At 38.7% G+C, this 13872-nt stretch overlaps 1 protein-coding gene across 4 annotated transcripts in view; it reads right to left on the bottom strand.

Annotated features, from left to right (window-relative positions):
* Positions 1–13872, bottom strand: part of SCML2 (sex comb on midleg like 2 (Drosophila)) — a 107660-nt gene that overhangs the window by 59635 nt on the left and 34153 nt on the right. For all 4 annotated transcript variants that reach the window (XM_013985953.2, XM_003134958.5, XM_005673471.2 and 1 more), the window contains exon 6: positions 5717–5805. In XM_013985953.2, the coding sequence (XP_013841407.1) occupies positions 5717–5805 (89 nt within the window). The remainder of the gene's footprint in view (positions 1–5716; positions 5806–13872) is intronic.

The following is a 13872-nucleotide window of genomic DNA, read 5'->3' on the forward strand; positions in this document are numbered from 1 at the left end:
AAGGCATTACGAAAGTATAAGAATGGAAAGGGGAAATTAGGGAAGGTATCTAGAAGGATTTAATGCCTGAAATAAATCTTTTTTATTAATTAATTTTTAATTGTTATTATGATTGATTTACAATATTCTGGCAATTTCTGCTGTACAGCAAAGTGACCCAGTAATACATATATGAACATTCTTTTTCTCAGATAATCCTCCATCATGTTCCAACACAAGTGATTAGATATAAAGTCCCCTGTGCTATACAGCAGATCTCATTGCCCATCCACTCCAAATAGAAGAGTTTTCATCCACTAACCACAGACTCTCTCTCCCAGTCCATCCCACTCCCTCCCCCTCCCCCCAGAAAACAAGAGGCTGTCCTACATGTCCATGATCTATTCTGTTTTGTAGAGAGATCATACGTGCCATATTTTTGACTCCATATATAAGTGATAACATATGGTGCCGCTATTTCTTTTTCTGACATACTCCATTCACAATGAGAGTCTCTAGTTCCATCCATGTTGCTGCAAATAGCATTATTTTATCATTTTTATGGCTGAGTAGTATTCCATTGTATGTATGTACTACATCTTCCCGATCCATTCATCTGTGGATGAGCATTCACTTTGTTTCCATGTCTTGGCTATTGTGAATAGTGCTGTAATCAACATAGGGGTGCATATATCTTTTTTGATGTAAGTTTTGTCTGGTTATATGCCCTGAAATGAATCTTAAAAACAGGGAGTTCTCTTGTGGTGCAGCAGTTAAGGATCCAGCATTGTCACTGCAACAGCTTGGGCACAGGTTTGATCACTAGCCAAGGAACTTCCATATGGCCAGGAGCAGCCAAAAAAGAAAAAAGAAAGAAAAAAAAAAAAAAGGAAAATAGAAGTAAACCAGAGAATACCAGCCTTAAAAAAGGAACATGATATTGATAGGCTATAAAAAGCAATTCAGAACATAAAATCCAAAGCAAGGAGCGGCAGCTGTAAACCAGATCACAGAACACCTTAAAGGCCATATTAACAAACTTATACTTCATCCTGAGTGCAAACGGGGACTTCAAAAGAGGCTCAAGTAGGGAATGATGTGGTAAGGCTTCTGTATCAAATATTTCCAGCAGTTATAAGGGTGAAGATTAGAGGGAGTTATAAGGCTAGCTGAACAGTCCAGGCAAGAGGAAAGTCTGCATGAGAGACAGTGGTGGTAAAGCGAGAAAGAAGAGGCACAACAAAGAAATAATTAGCAAGCTAAGTAGGTGGGCCTTCCTAATTAATTGGTTATCCAGAGGGCAGGGTCAAAGAAGAGTAAGAATTTAAGATGGCTCCTAGCCAAGTTTCAGGCTTGGCTGAAAAGGGCACCCACCAATCAGTACGAATTAAAAAAAGAAATCCAATAGAAAAAAAAGCAAAGGCTATAATTAGGCAATTCAAAGAAAAATAAAAGGCCATTAAATACAGGTTTGTTTGGGTTTTTTTTTTTTTTTTTTTTTTTTTGCTTTTTAGGGCCACACCTGCGGCATATGGAAGTTCCCTGGCTAGGAGTCAAATCGGAGCTGTAGCTGCCAGCCTATACCACAGACATAGCAACACAGGATCCAAGCCACATCTGCGACCTACACCACAGTTCATGGCAACACCAGATCCTTAACCCACTGAGCGAGGCCAGGGATCAAACCTGCATCCTCATGGATAATAGTTGGGCTCATTACTGCTGAGTCACAACAGGAACTTCCCATTAAACATGCTTTAAAAGCTCAGTTTCACCAGTACTCACTTCAATGCAAATTACAACAATGGGATACCACTACCATCCCCATTTTCAAAAAAAGATTCACAAAATTTTACGACTAATAATATGCAATGTTAGTGAAGGTGTGGGAATGCAAATATGTCTATACACTAATACTGGAGCATAGTTTGGAACACCCTTTTGAGGTGCAATTTAACAGTATACTTGAACACTTAAAGCACACATTCCCTGTGAACCAAGAATTCTACTTCTAAGAATGTAGCTATTCACACTTATACAAAAATACGTATACAAGAATGTTCACTGTCGATGATTTAAACAAGACTATGGAGACAACCTAAACATTAATCCTTAGAGACAGATTAAATTAGTTATGGTAATTCGTATCACAGAATAGCACAATACAACCTAAAGTATATATGAAACGAAAAGGCATATATATTTTAGGGGAAAAACTAAATAACAGAATATATTCCAATTTATGTTTAAGAAATAAAAGCCTCTATATGTTTGTGAATGCATAGATAAAGGTCAAGAAGAACATTTTGGAGAGAAGAGCAGAATGGAGGAATGGAAAAGGATAAATGGACACTCACTTTTCACTTTAGTTAAGTATACAGTTTGATTTTTTTCATCTATACAAAGATGAATCATTTCTATCATTTTAAAAGTGAAAAACACCTGCTGTACAGCACAGTGAACATTATATCCAATCACTTGTGAAGGAACATGATGGAGGGTGATGTGAGAAAAAGAATGTATGTATGTATAACTGGGTCACTTTGCTATACAGCAGAAGCTGACACAACATTGTAAATCAATTACAATAAAAAATTAAAAATAAAAAAATTAATTCATATAAAAAAAACAATGTATGTGACACATGGCATGTGACTAGCTGATGAAGCAACTTAAGCAAAATAGATCCAATGGCTTTTCTTTCTTTTTTTTTTTTTTAATTGTCTTTTGTCCTTTTAGGGCTGCAACCAAGGCATACGGAGGTTCCCCAGGCTAGGGATCTAATCGGAGCTACAGCTGCCAGCCTGCACCAGAGCCACAGCAACGCCAGATCCGAGCTGCATCTTCTACCTACACCATAGCTCACGGCAACGCCAGATCCTTAACCCACTAAGCGAGGCCAGGGATCGAACCCACAATCTCATGGTACCTAGTCAGATTTGCTTCCACTGCACCACGACGGGAACTCCTCCAAAGGCTTCTGTAAAGCTGTAGCCTAAGCTAATAGGTATTTAATAAAGACCAATTCTAGGAGTTCCCTGATGGCTCAGCAGGTTAAGGACACAGCATTGTCACTGCTGTGGCTCTGATAACTGCTGAAGCTTGGGTTCTATCCCTGACCCAGGAACTTCTACATGCGACTGGCGCAGCCAAAAGAAAAAAAAAAAGATTGCTGTGTGCTTCTTTGCCTGCTTGCTTGCATATCTCACAAGTCTTGTATCTTAATCTATTTCTTGCCTAAAAAAAGACTACTGCTAAACATCTCTTGTTATTAGCTATCCTCACATATGCTTTACACATTGCCCAAAGGGACTGCATTCACCTGTGCCCCTTGCTGGTAGGACAAGCCCACTTCAGCATTCATGTTGCACTCAAAGAAGCTTTCTTTTGCAATGTAAGAATCGTATCAAGGGACATTTCACATCTTTACATCTTTAATCTCTTTAAAACTACAATCAATGTTTACCATTCCTGATATGGACAGCTGTAATAAAATTTAAGTGACTGAGAAAACAATGAAGACAGTGAGAATGAAATATTTTGACCCACAATTAACTAAAACTTGGCTTTTATTCATTGTTTCTTAACATAGTGTACTCCAACATTTTCTCAAGAGTATAAACTATTTTTGGAATTTTCCCTCTGTTATATAACAAGTATTTTCCTTATAACAAATTCTTTCTGATGACTGTTTTTACCATTTTTTTCCTTTTTTTTTTTTCTTTTTTCTTTGTTGGGCTGCATCCATAGCATATCCAAGTTCCCAGGCTAGGAGTTGAACTGCAGCTGCAGATGACAGCCAGTGCCAGAGCCACAGCAATGCCAGATCTGAGCCATGTCTATGACCTACAACACCAATCACGGCAACACTGGATCCTGGACCCACTGAGCAAGGCCAGGGATTGAACCCACATCCTCATGGATACTAGTCGGACTCACCTCTGCTGCACCACAATGGGAACTCCAACATTCTTTTACTTTTGCAACCAAATCTCTCCAAGTAGCTTTCAAGTGTTTTTTTTTTTTTTTTTTCTGTCCCATCATTTTCTCCAATATCAAAAAGATCACTAACAGCACACTAAAGGGAAGCCAAATTCCCATTGTGGCTCGGCAGAAACAAACCCAACCAGTATCTATGACGATGCGGGTTCAATCCCTGGCCTCACTCAGCGGGTTAAGCGTCTGGCGTTGCCACTAACTATGGTGTAGGCTGCAGATGCACCTCACATCTGGCATTGCTGTGGTGTAGGTCAGCAGCTGCAGCTCCAATCCGACCCCTAGCTTGGGAACTTCCATATGCTCCAGGTGCAGCACCCCAAAAACTAAAAAATCAAAAAATTTTTTAAAAATTAAAATAAAATAAAGGGGGAGTTCCCGTCACGGCGCAGTGGTTAACGAATCCGACTAGGAACCATGAGGTTGCGGGTTCGATCCCTGGCCTTGCTCAGTGGGTTAACGATCCGGCGTTGCCGTGAGCTGTGGTGTAGATTGCAGACGAGACTCGGATCCTGCGTTGCTGTGGCTCTGGCGTAGGCTGGTGGCCACAGCTCCGATTAGACCCCTAGCCTGGGAACCTCCATATGCCGCGGGAGCGGCCAAAGAAATAGCAAAAAGACAAAAAAAAAAAAAAAAAAAAAAGGAAGCTTCATTTCTGAAGGTAAATAAAAAACCGTAACACACATTTGCTTCCAGTAGAGCATCCCTTTCACACCTAAGTTCAGGAAAGAATGTACTAATTCATTTTGACTACTGGGATATTAAAATTGAGACCTTTTTTTATGACTTGCTAGCATGGGCTAATTTGTGTCTCACAATCTCCCACTACTAAAATTCAGATATTTTAGTCCTAACCCCCAGTACCTCAGACTGTATTGGGAAACAGAGTCTTTAAAGAGATAATTAAGTTAAAATGAGGTCATTACAATGGGCGCTAATCCAGTATGACTGGTGTCCTCATAAGGGGAGGAAATTAGGACACAGACACATAGCCCATGTGAAGACACAAAGAGGAGAAGATAGCCATCTATAAACCAAGGAGAGGGTCCTCAAAAGAAACCAAGCCTACTGACACCTTGATCTCAACTTCTATCCTCCAGAGCTATGAGAAAATTAATTTCTGTTTAAGCCACTGTTATGGACTGAATTACTTCTCTCCAAAATTCATAAAGTGAAGCCCTAACCACCAAGGTGACTATATTTAGAGACAGGGCCTTTAAGGGGGGTAATAAAAGTAAGCGAAGTCATAGGGATGGGGCTGTAAGCCCATAGGACTAGTGTCTTTACAAGAAGAGGAAGGGAAACCAGAGATCCCTCTCATTCCGCACATGCAGATATGAGGCCATGTGAGAACACACTGCAAGCTGAGGAGAGAGGCCTCACCACTGATGACACTTTGATCTTGGACTTCTAGCCTCCAAATGTGTGAAAAAATAAATTTCAGTTGTTTAAGCCACCCAGGCAGCCCTAGGAAACTAATATACTTGCCAATCAAGTAACTTTAAAAGCATTTCTGGGAGTTCCCTAGTGGTCTAGTGGTTAAGACTTGGTGCTTTCTATGCTACAGCCTGGGTTCAACTCTTGCTCTGAGAACTGAGATACCACATCAAGCCACTGCACACCGCAATCAATCAAGAGTAATTTTGCTTTTCCACATCAGAGAAGACAAAGCATTTAAGTACTCCCATTAAAACAATAAAACCACATTCCAACTGATGGAAGGTTTTTATATCTTTCTTACCTCCTTAAAGAATGTTGCAGGTGCCATTTCAGATCCACTCAGTGTTCGCAAGAGGAACATTGGCCAAGATGATGCATTCATCTGGTACCCTGTTTTAGAAAATAAAGCAGATATCATGAAGAAAGCCACCCTGTGATATACGGAAAGTTAGTATAAAAAATGTTTTGCTTACCATTCTTCTCCAAAGGATGACTTCCACATAAATTCAGAAAATAGGCAGGAGGAGCAAATGCACTCTCCAATCTGTGCTACTAAATCTACTGTACTATTTGAGAGGAATGCTACGGGTAGAAATTCTCATTTTAAAGAAGCCACTAGCCAGGGTTCACCAACATACACATATATGTTGGGAATGGGCCACAACACTAGGGGAGGTTCAAGCTAGAACCCAGGAGTTTCCATTCCCCACCAACAGCCACATAAGCAGGATAAAAAGGCTGAAAAACACTTGCAGCTCCTCTTTTTCCTCAGAACCCCTGCCTTATTTCCTTCCAGAAAAAGTTTTCTGGCAAATTCAGCAAATGTACACTTAAAATGGTTTATTCATTGTATGTACATTTCACCTCGAAAGAAAAAAACTGAACTCTAGGTAATGATATGCATACTAAAGTATCCAGGGGAAATGCACTGATGTCAATAACTTTTCCAAAAATGTGTTTAAAAATCTGATGGACTGATGAAAGGAAAGAAGGATGGCTGGATAGACAAGTGGAAAAGTAAGTATAGTAAAATAATAAGGGGTAGAAACTAGGCAGTGAATATGTGGGTGGCCAGTATAAAATTAATTCACCTTGGAGTTCCCGTCCGTGGCGCAGTGGTTAATGAATCCAACTAGGAACCATGAGGTTGCGGGTTCGATCCCTGGCCTTGCTCAGTGGGTTAACAATCCGGCGTTGCCATGAGCTGTGCTGTGGGTTGCAGACGCGGCTCGGATCCCGCATTGCTGTGGCTCTGGCGTAGGGTGGTGGCTACAGCTCCAATTAGACCCCTAGCCTGGGAATCTCCATATGCCGCGGGAGCGGCCCAAGAAATAGCAAAAAGACTAACAAAAAAAAATTAATTCCTAATTAATGTACCTTTTCTGTACATTTGAAATTTTTCATACATCATGTTCATAAAAAAGACAATTCTTACTTTAGCAACCTTTACACATACTAAATGATCTCAGAATTTGTATGAGATGCTATCAAAATAGATTCAACAGGGTATTTTCTAGCTATCTCATCAATTAATGATGACCATTATAGCATCTGGCACATGTAGCAGGGAGCAGGGATATGCTAGTTTTACCTCTCTTCTGGGGGAAATCTGTTAAATGCAACACTTGCCTGAGTTGATGCCAAAATTGGTGAGAACTTGGCATGCATCTGTGATGGATACAAGCATTAAGATAGGGAGGCACATGAATCACACCAGCAGTGGGTCCATGAATAGGATAAAATATGCAAAGAAGTTGAGACAGAAAGTCATCCTCTAAGAATCATGTACTAAAACACCCTTTATCTGACTAGGAAAATAATTGTTGCTAGGGAAAAAAGGGGGGGCGGGGCCGCTTATAATAAATTAATATTATTAGTGATATCTAATAAGTTCCCCACAGCATGGATTCTCTATCTTTGGTTAGAAGAGTACATAAGAATCATTCTCTGGTCCTTATCTCTTTCTCTTAACTTCCATTTTATCCTATTACATGATGTACAATCATTTTTTTAATTTAGCATTTTTCTTTTTTCTCTCTCTCTTTTTTTTTTTTTTTTTTTTTTTAGGGCGCACTTGCAGCATATGGAAGTTTCCAGGCTAGGGGTTGAATCAGAGCTGCAGCTGCTGGCCTATACCATAGCCACAGCAGAACCTGATCCGAGCCACATTTATGACCTATACCACAGCTTGAGGCAAGGCCAGATCCTTAACCTACTGAGCAAGGCCAGGGATTGAACCTCCATCATCACAGACACTATGTCAGGTCTTAACCCACTGAGCCACAACGGAAACTCCTAATTTAGCATTTTTCTTAATTCTCTAATGGCCTAAAGTCAAACAAAGATTAAAAGGTCAAAAACAAATGAAAGTGCATATAAAAAATTTCATCAAACATAGACAAAACTAATCTATGATATAAGTCTGAATAGTAGTTATCTTTGGGAAGGAGGAGAATATGACTGGGGATAAGCAGAAATGGGCTTCCAGAGTGCTGATAAAGTTCTACTTCTTGATTTTGCTGTCGGTTATACAGTGTGTTCATTTATAAGCTATATATTTATGATAGGCACACTTTTCTCCATGTACATTAAAACTTCAAAAAAAATATATTCTTTTTTGTCTTTTTAGGGCCGCACCCAGGGCCCCACAGCATATGGAAGTTCCCAGGGTAGGGGTCAAACTGGAACTACAGCTGCCGGTCACAGCCACAACCACAGGAATGAGGGATCGGAGGCCGCGTCTGCGACCTACACCACAGCTCACAGCAATGCCAGATCCTTAACCCACCAAACAAGGCCAGGGATCGAATTCATGTCCTCATGGATACTAGTCAGGATCGTTACTGCTGAGCCACGATGGGAACTCCCTAAAAAAACCTTTTAAATAATAACCTTTGGAATTCCCGTCGTGGCGCAGTGGTTAACGAATCCGACTAGGAACCATGAGGTTGCGGGTTCGGTCCCTGCCCTTGCTCAGTGGGTTAACGATCCGGCGTTGCCGTGAGCTGTGGTGTAGGTTGCAGACGCGGCTCGGATCCCCCGTTGCTGTGGCTCTGGCGTAGACCGGTGGCTACAGCTCCGATTCAACCCCTAGCCTGGGAACCTCCATATGCCGCGGGAGCGGCCCAAGAAATAGCAACAACAACCATAACAACAACAAGAAGAGACAAAAGACAAAAGACGAAAAAAAAAATAAATAAAAAATAAATAAATAATAACCTTTAAGGTTTAAATAAATAAACCTTTGAAAAATGAAAATTGAGTTGTGTTACATTAAAAATGGAAACTAAACTATTAGAAAATGCCTGATGAGCAAACTGGCAAAAACTGTATTTTTTAAAATATGTGCTGTCAAAATATATACCAATCAGCACATATTGCTATCTATTTCATATTTTTAATTAATAAGCTTTACAAGTAACTTGAAAAAAGAATGATTATAAGTCTGGTTATTTGTTTGAAATGCTGACAATCACAATAGCTGCATTTCCTTTAAACAAAATACAAATATCTATGATCATACTGTACAGAAAGAAATAAAATCCAAACAGGGAAGCACCAAGCCTCAGATATACACTTGTAGCTCTTACAGAATTCTCTAAGATTTAAGAAATATTATAAAAATAAACAACAAAAAATGTCAATGGGTAGAGTTCCTGCTGTGGTGCAATGAATTAAGGATCTGACAGCAGCAGCCCAGGTCACTGCAGAAGTCAGTCTCTGGCCCAGCATAGTGGAGTGAAGGATCTGGCATTGCTGCAGCTGTAGGGTAGACCACAGATGTGGCTCATATTCAAACCCTGGCCCAGGAACTTCCATATGCCTTGGGTGTGGCCATAAAAAAAAAAAAAAAAAACTGAGCCAACCGCATCGAACAACATATAAAAAAGATCATACACCACAACCAAGTGGACTTCATCCCAAGTTCACATGGATGCTTCAACATACGCAAATCAATCGTCATACACCATGTTAACAAAAGAAAAGTCAAAAAACCACATGATCATCTCAACAGATGCAGAAAAAGCATTTGACAAAATCCAACACCCATTAGTGGTAAAACTCTTACCAAAGTGAGTATAGAGGGAACATAGCTCAACATAATCTAAGCCATCTATGACAAATCCACAGCCAATATAACAGTCAATGGAGAAAAACTGAAAGCCTTCCCGCTAAAATCTGGAACAAGACAAGAATGCCCACTCTCACCACTTTCATTCAACATAGTACTGGAAGTCCTAGCAATAGCAATCAGACAAACAAAAGAAATAAAAGGTATCCAAGCTGGAAAAGAAGAGGTGAAATTGTCACTGTATGCAGATGACATGATACTATATATAGAAAACCCTAAGGAATCAACCCAAAAACTACTTGAATTGATCAATGAATTCAGCAACGTAACAGGATACAAGATTAACATTAAGAAATCAGTTGCATTTCTGTATAGTGACAATGAAATATTAGAAAAGGAATATAAAAATACACCTTTTAAAATCACACTCCCAAAAATTAAATACCTAGGAATAAACCTGACTATGGAGGTGAAAGGCTTACATGCTGTGAACCATAAAACATTATTCAAGAAAATTAAAGAGGATTCAAAGAAATAGAAAGATATTCCATGCTCCTGGGTTGGAAGAATACTGTTAAAGTGGCCATACTACCCAAAGCAATCTACAGATTCAATGCAATCCCTATAAAATTACCCATGACATTTTTCACAGAACTACAACAAACAATCCAAAAATGTATATGGAACCACAAAAGACCCAGAATTGCCAAAGCTATCATGAGGAAAAAAACCAAGCAGGAGGCAAAACTCTCCCAGACTTCAGCCAATATTACAAAGCTACAGTAATCAAGACAGTGTGGTACTGATACACAAACAGACATAAAGACCAATGGAACAGAATAAAGAACCCAGAAATAAACCCAGACACCTATGGTCAATTAATCTTCAAAAAAGGATGCAAGAATATAAAATGGTTTTCCCCACCAAGTGTCTCCAGCAAGAGGTGCAAGGAAAAATGGACTGCTGCATGTAAATCAATGAAACTAGAATACACCCTCACACCATGCACCAAAATAAACTCAAAATGGCTTAAAGACTTAAATGTAAGACAAAACACCATAAAACTCCTAGAAGAGAACACAGGCAAAACATTCTCTGATGTCAACCATACAAATGTTTTCTTTGGTCAGTTTCCCAAGGCAACAGAAATAAAAGCAAAAATAAACCAATAAGACCTAACCAAACTGACAAGTTTTTGCACAGCAAAGGAAACCATTAAAAAAAAACCAAGAAGACATCCTATAGAATGGGAGAAAATAGTTTCAAACGACACAACTAACAAGGGCTTAATCTCTAAAATATGCCAACAACTTACACAACTCAACAGCAAAAAACCAACAACCCAATTGAAAAATGGGCAGAAAACCTGAATAGACATTTTTCCAAAGAAGATATACAGATGGCCAACAGGCACATGAAAAGATGCTCAACATCAGTAATCATTAGAGAAATGCAAATCAAAACTACAATGAGGTACCACCTCACACCCATGAGAATGGCCACAATTAAAGTCAACAAATAACAAATGCTGGAGAGGATATGGAGAAAAGGGTACCCTCCTTCACTGCTGGTAGGAATGTAAATTGGTACAACCACTATGGAAAACAGTATGGAGGTACTTCAGAAAACTAAATACAGAATTATCATTTGATCCAGCAATCCCACTCCTGGGCATATATCTGGACAAAACTTTCACTGAAAAAGATATATGCACCCCTATGTTCACTTCAGCACCATTCGCAACAGCCAAGACATGAGAACAACCTAAATGTTCATTGATAGATGACTGGATTAAGAAGATGTGGTATATATACACAACAGAATACTACTCAGCCATAAAAAAAAACAAAATAATGCCATTTGCAGCAACATCGATGAAACTACAGACTCTCATACTAAGTGAAGTAAGTCAGAAAGAGAAAGACAAATACCATATGATTATCACTTATACGTGGAATTAAAATATGTCACAAATGAACCTATCTACAGAAAAGAAACAAATTCATGGACATGGAGAACAGACTTGTGGTTGCCAAGGGGGAGGGGGAGGGAGTGGGATGGCCTAGGAATTTGGGATTAGTAGATGCAACCTACTGCATTTGGCATGGATAAGCAATGAGATCCTGCTGTATGGCACAGGGAACTATATCTAGTCACTCGTGATGAACATGATGAAGGATAATGTGAAAAAAAGAAAAGTGGGTCACTTTGCTGTACAGCAGAAATTGACAGAACACTGTAAATCAACTATAATAAAAAATAAAAATCTTAAAAAATGTAAATGATATGAAGAAAGAAAAGAAGGGAAAAGGTAAACACATCCTAGGAGTTCCCTTGTTGCTTAGCAGGTTAAGGATTTGCCATTGTCATTGCAGTGGCCCAGGTTTGATCCCTGGCCTGGTAACTTCCACATGCCACAGTCATGGCCTCCCACCAAAAAAAAAAAAAAAAAAAAGATTGCTAAAGGAGGCAAGAATATACAATGAAGAAAAGACAGTCTCTTCAATAAGTGGTGCTGAGAGAACAGAAGAGCTAGATGTAAAAAAAATGAAATTAGAAATTATCTAACACCATACACAAAAATAATCTCAAAATGGATAAAAGACCTAAATGTAGGACCAGCTACTAGAGGAAAACATAGGCAGAACACTCTTTGATATAAATTACAACTGTATCTTTTTGGATTCGTCTCCTAGAGTTAAGTGGAAATAAAAACAAAAATAAACAAATGGGACCTAATTAAACTTAAAAGCTTTTGCAGAGCAAATGAACCCATAAACAAAACAAAAATACAACCTACAGAATGAGAGAAAATAGCTGCAAACAATGCTACAGACAAGTGATTAATCTCCAAAATATACAAACAGCTCATACAACTCATTATCAAAAGAACACCCCAATCAAAAAATGGACAGAGGATCTGAACAGATATTTCTCCAAAAAAGACATAAAGATGGCCAAAAGGCACATGAAAAGATGCTCAACATCACTAATTATTAGAGAAATGCAAAACAAAACTAAAATGAGGTAACACTTCACACCAGTCAGAATGGCCATCATTAACAAGTCTACAAATAAATGCTGGAGGGGGTGTAGAGAAAAGGGGAACCCTCCTACACTGTTGGTGGGAATGTAAATTGGCATAGCCACTATGGAAAACAGTATGGATGTTCCTTTAAAAATGAAAAATACTGAGTTCCCGTCGTGGCGCAGTGGTTGACAAATCCAACTAGGAACCATGAGGTGGTGGGTTCGATCCCTGCCCTTGCTCAGTGGGTTAAGGATCTGGCAGTGCCGTGAGCTGTGGTGTGGGTTGCAGACGAGACTCGGATCACGCGTTGCTGTGGCTCTGGCATAGGCCAGTGGCTACAGCTCCAATTACACCCCTAGCCTGGGAACCTCCATATGCTGCGGGAGCGGCCCAAGAAATGGCAAAAAGACAAAAAAAATTAAAAAATAAAAAAATGAAAATGAAAAATAGAACTACCATATGATTCTGCAATCCCAATCCTGGGCACATACCCAGAGAAAACCATAATTAGAAAGAATACACTACAGCACTATTTACAATAGCCAAGTCATGGAGGCAACCTAAATGTCCACTGACAGATGAATAAAGAAGATGTGGTGTATATATACAATGGAGTATTACTCAGCTATAAAAAAAATGAAAGAATGCCATTTGTACCAACATGGATGGACCTAGGGATTATAATACTAAGTGAAGTAAACCAGATAAAGAAAAATATGTGATATCACTTACATGTGAAATCAAAAAAAAAAGATACAAATGAACTTATAAAACAGAAACAGACTCACAGACATAGACAACAATCTTATGGTTATTCAAGTGGAAATGAGGGAGGGAAAAATTAGGAGTCTGAGATTAAGACATACACACTACAATATATGAAGTAAATAACCAACAAGGATCTGAATAGCACAGGGAACTATATGCGATATTTTCTAATAACCTTTAAGGGAAAGAATCTGAGAAAGAACATACATATATAACTAAATCACTTTCTGTACACCTGAAACACAACACTGTAAATCAACCATACTTCAATAAAAAACAAATTAAAACAAACAAAAAAAAGATACTACTAAAAGAGTAGTTATTATTATCTTAAGTTTTTGGTTTCCAGAGAATTTTTCACTAGTAGGAGATTAAAAAAAAAAAAAATCCATTCTCTCATTGTGCTTTATAATAGAGAACTTTCATTTTAAGCACTGTAAAAGAAGAAACAAATAAAAACCAATATCCACCATTCACTCAGAATGTAGAAGTAATGAACTAAATCACTTTTGTTCTAAGCACTCAAAGAGAAAATTTTTGCATAAAATTTGGGTCACACTTTTTTTGTTTGTTTGTTTTTGCTTTT

The sequence above is a fragment of the Sus scrofa genome, chromosome X (genome assembly GCF_000003025.6).
Source record: "Sus scrofa isolate TJ Tabasco breed Duroc chromosome X, Sscrofa11.1, whole genome shotgun sequence".
Taxonomy (NCBI): domain Eukaryota; kingdom Metazoa; phylum Chordata; class Mammalia; order Artiodactyla; family Suidae; genus Sus; species Sus scrofa.